The sequence below is a fragment of the Triticum urartu genome, chromosome 7, assembly GCF_003073215.2.
Source record: "Triticum urartu cultivar G1812 chromosome 7, Tu2.1, whole genome shotgun sequence".
Lineage (NCBI taxonomy): Eukaryota > Viridiplantae > Streptophyta > Magnoliopsida > Poales > Poaceae > Triticum > Triticum urartu.
Genome location: NC_053028.1, coordinates 559,611,845 through 559,615,898, shown reverse-complemented (window position 1 = coordinate 559,615,898; position 4,054 = coordinate 559,611,845). Strand labels below are relative to the sequence as shown.

General features: G+C 53.1%; 1 protein-coding gene across 1 annotated transcript; it reads left to right on the top strand.

Moving 5' to 3' along the window:
- The first annotated feature begins 1,473 nt into the window (after positions 1–1,473).
- Positions 1,474–3,702, top strand: LOC125520630 (serine/threonine/tyrosine-protein kinase HT1-like). Its single transcript, XM_048685593.1, has 3 exons — positions 1,474–2,448; positions 2,570–3,025; positions 3,130–3,702. The coding sequence occupies exons 1-3, from the start codon at positions 1,966–1,968 to the stop codon at positions 3,379–3,381; spliced, it is 1,191 nt and encodes a 396-aa protein (XP_048541550.1). The 5' UTR covers positions 1,474–1,965; the 3' UTR covers positions 3,382–3,702.
- Positions 3,703–4,054: the final 352 nt, after the last annotated feature.

Here is a 4,054-nt window from a genome sequence, read left to right as displayed (position 1 = left end):
GCAACCTGAGAGTTTTCCTTTTTTTTCGTAGATCCGTTTATTCAAAATGTTATATCTTTTAAACCATGCGTCCAAATCTCAAACCGTTTTCACCATTGGATTCCTCGCGTCGAGATCTTCAAAACTAGATCCCATGTTGATAGGTTTTGACGAACTTTTTTTTCACGAAAAGAACCGGGCGAAAAAACCGAACCGGGAGCACGGTTTTTTTCCCTTTCCAAAAGAGGCACGCCCGTGCCTCTCGCAAAATCACACCCGTGCCTCTCATGAAAGCAAAACCGTGACTCGTGGAAGGAAAATAAAACAGAAAACGCGTTTTTTTCGTTTTCGAGAGGCACGGCCGTGACTCTCGCGAAAGCACAACGGTGCCTCTCGCGAAAGCAAAACCGTGACTCTCTCGAGAGAAAAAAACAGAAAACACGTATTTTTTCCCTTTCTGAGAGGCACGGCCGTGACTTTCGCGAAAGCACAACCGTGACTCGCAAAAGAAAAAAAAACAGAAAACGCGTTTTGTTTTTTCCTTTCCGAGAGGCGCGGCCGTGACTCTCACGAAAGCACAACCGTGCCTCTCACGGAAGCAAAACCGTGACTCTCGTGAAAAAAATAGAAAATGCGTTTTTTTCGTTTCCAAAAGACACGGCCGTGACTCTCGCTAAAACACAACCGTGCCTCTCGTAAAAAAAACCATGACTTTCGCGAAAAAAAGAAAATGCATTTTTTTCGCGCAAATTTTTTTTTCTGATTTTTTTGATCGAAAGGCTGAGGAAGACCGGGGGAAAACCAAAACGTAAAAAAAAAGTTTAAAAAGCCGAAAACGCGTGCGAAAAAATAAAATAAAAAAACTAAATCTGGAAGGAGCGTCCAAAGCGCGACACGTGACGAATGGCTGAGAGTGCGCCAAATGACGCTGATTGTTGCGAGGCTTGCGAAGGAGCACTCGTTGACTAGTTGCTCCCTAATTGCCGGAACTGGGCCACTGTTAGGCGAGATTGTCGGCAGATTTTCCGGCCCATTACACTCCAAAACAAATCGGCCCTGCCATCACACACACCCAGTCACCCACTGGAGTGGAATTTCAATCCACCCCTCGCATACATTTCAGCCTCTTCAACCTCCCGTCAACTGCTTTCCGGGGAAGAAATGACGCAGCTGGTGATGTCATACCCTACCAGCACACACCGGCGGCGGCGGCCCGATCACCCGTTCATACACACACACACACACACACTCCACCACAGAAACGCTCCCCCTCCCAAACAAAGCGCAAAAAGTACGTAGCCCCTGATGCGGCTGTAACTTTCAGGCATGTCACTGCTTGTCATGTCACACGAACCTTTTCTCTTTTACAGATACAGATATTGCAGGTGCGCGCCTCATCCCTCCCTCGCATCCGGGAGCGTGCATGCATGCCTGGCCTAGCTACCACTCCCGCATGCAACTGGCGCCTTTTCCTGAACGGCTTCTTCACGAGACATCCTTGAGCGCCTTTAATTAGTCTCCTCCGTCCGTCCATCCACGGCTTATCTCCAGCATCAGCAGCACCGGCGTCTCACTTTGCTTCTCGAGAGCACGCACTAGCTAGGCGCCTAAGAACAAGGACGGAGGAGAGGAGGCAGGAGGCATTCGATCGTGCGCTCCATCGCCTTTAGTTTTTGCCATTTGTGTCGTGCGAGAAGCATCAGCTATTCTCGGTGTAGGTTAGGTGCGTCATTCGGATAAGGTATCGTACGGGGTAGGCCGTAGGCAGGGGGGTTTCACTCATGGGCACGGACACGGATGCTTTGCCTCGGATCGTGTCATATAGCTCGTGAGCATCCACGGTAGGTACGGCAAGCAATGCTCGTGGCGCGGCGTTGCTGCTCTGGCGTGGTGTCGCTCCGTCGCCGGCGAGGCTGCCTAGTCCCTGCTGCTGGGATGAGGTGTTGTTGCTGGTCGTCGCCGTGCGAGTCTTGATTCCCCTCACCCATGCTTTCTTGCTTCCGGCAGCCGCGGCCGGCAGGGGACGCCAGCCAGGAGGGGGCGTCGTCCCGGCGGCCGGCACTGCCGTTCGCGACCGGCCTGTTGTTCGCGTCGTCCCCGTCGACGTCGGGCAAGAACCCGTGGCCGTCGGAGGCGGACGATATGGAGAAGAAGCGCTGGGACAGCATGGAGTCGTGGTCCATGCTGCTCGACACGGCCATGGGCGCCTCCTCCGGCGGCGAGGGCTCGTCCCGCGACAGCGGCCGCCGCGAGGAGTGGATGGCCGACCTCTCCCACCTCTTCATCGGCAACAAGTTCGCCGCCGGCGCCAACAGCCGCATCTACCGCGGCATCTACAAGCAGCGCGCCGTCGCCGTCAAGATGGTCCGCATCCCCGAGCGCGACGAGGCCCGCCGCGCCGTCCTGGAGGACCAGTTCAACTCCGAGGTGGCCTTCCTCTCCCGCCTCTACCACCCCAACATTGTCCAGGTCCGTCTCCTCTCTTTCTCTCTCGCTCTCGATCGGTTTCCTCTTGTACACACTGACCGATGGTCCGCCATGCATGCATATCTTACACTGACTAGAGATCAATCCGATTTGATTTGTGCAGTTCATCGCGGCGTGCAAGAAGCCGCCGGTGTACTGCATAATCACGGAGTACATGTCGCAGGGGACGCTGCGGATGTACCTGAACAAGAAGGACCCCTACTCGCTGTCGCCGGAGACGATCCTGAAGCTGGCGCTGGACATCTCGCGCGGGATGGAGTACCTGCACGCGCAGGGCGTGATGCACCGCGACCTCAAGTCCCAGAACCTGCTGCTCAACGACGAGATGCGGGTGAAGGTGGCCGACTTCGGCACCTCCTGCCTGGAGACGCGGTGCCAGGCCACCAAGGGCAACAAGGGCACCTACCGCTGGATGGCGCCCGAGATGATCAAGGAGAAGCCCTACACGCGCAAGGTGGACGTCTACAGCTTCGGCATCGTGCTCTGGGAGCTCACCACCTGCCTCCTCCCCTTCCAGGGCATGACCCCCGTCCAGGCCGCCTACGCCGCCGCAGAGAAGGTCCGTCCGTCGGCACACCCCGTCCGTCTCTCAGTTCTTGTCACTCTGAAATGAATCTGACACGTACTTGTCTCTGCTTGTGTCTGTGATGATCGGTATGTCAGAATCTGAGGCCGCCGCTGTCGAGCTCGTGCCCGCCGTTGCTGAACAACCTGATCAAGAGGTGCTGGTCGGCGAACCCGGCGAGGCGGCCGGAGTTCAGCTACATAGTGTCGGTGCTGGACAAGTACGACCACTGCGTCAAGGACGGGACGCCGATGATGGTGCACCAGGAGCTCAGGATCTGGAGCTCCTTCGCCAAGATCTTCAGGATGGGGTGCATCGCCAACAACTTGTCCATACCGGTGCATTCTTGATCAGTCGTTGCCACCAAAATTGATACATAAGGAGTACAGACGCATTCTGATCAGCTTCAGACAAAGATATTGCTTTGTAACTATGCGCTCGTATGTAATATATGCCCTGCTGCTAGCTGTTAATTAATTTGTGCTTTATCTGACAAGTAGTTTTCTGAATGGTTTAATTTCACATGGAGATCAAGACCCAACAGTGTAATACAAGTCTGTAAATTTTATATTTCTCACTGAAAACCAAAGAATCGGCGGATTTTTCATTTGAAACTACTGGAATTGATGTCGAATATATATGTGCAGAGGGCTACAGCTAGACTTTGAATATGCAGATGGATGCGTATTTGAGTCAAACCCTTAAACATGGGCCTAATATATAAAGGCAAAAATAAACTAGATGAAGCAGGTAACTAGGCTATACACAAGATCACGAGGGGAGGATCTCGATGCGTGTGGGCTGTGGCGAACCCACCGTGGTGTGATACTCTGAGATACATTTGATGGCCTTGACGGTTTTCATAGTTCGTTATACTATGCCGATTTACTACATGGGGAGGAGTGACGTAGTCATGCCCCCAAGATGTAGGTGTTGATCGATGAACCTCGTTAACAAATACTTTTTTCTGGGTCTAAATCTCTGCTATGATGCAACTGGTAAATTCTAACAAGTGATATTTGA

Excerpts from the sequence above, each read along its gene's own strand:
- LOC125520630 (XM_048685593.1), top strand. The coding sequence starts at position 1,966 with ATGCTTTCTTGCTTCCGGCAGCCGCGGCCGGCAGGGGACGCCAGCCAG. Across the intron at positions 2,449-2,569 it reads ACCACCCCAACATTGTCCAG|TTCATCGCGGCGTGCAAGAA; the intron begins GTCCGTCTCCTC and ends TGATTTGTGCAG. Across the intron at positions 3,026-3,129 it reads CCTACGCCGCCGCAGAGAAG|AATCTGAGGCCGCCGCTGTC; the intron begins GTCCGTCCGTCG and ends TCGGTATGTCAG.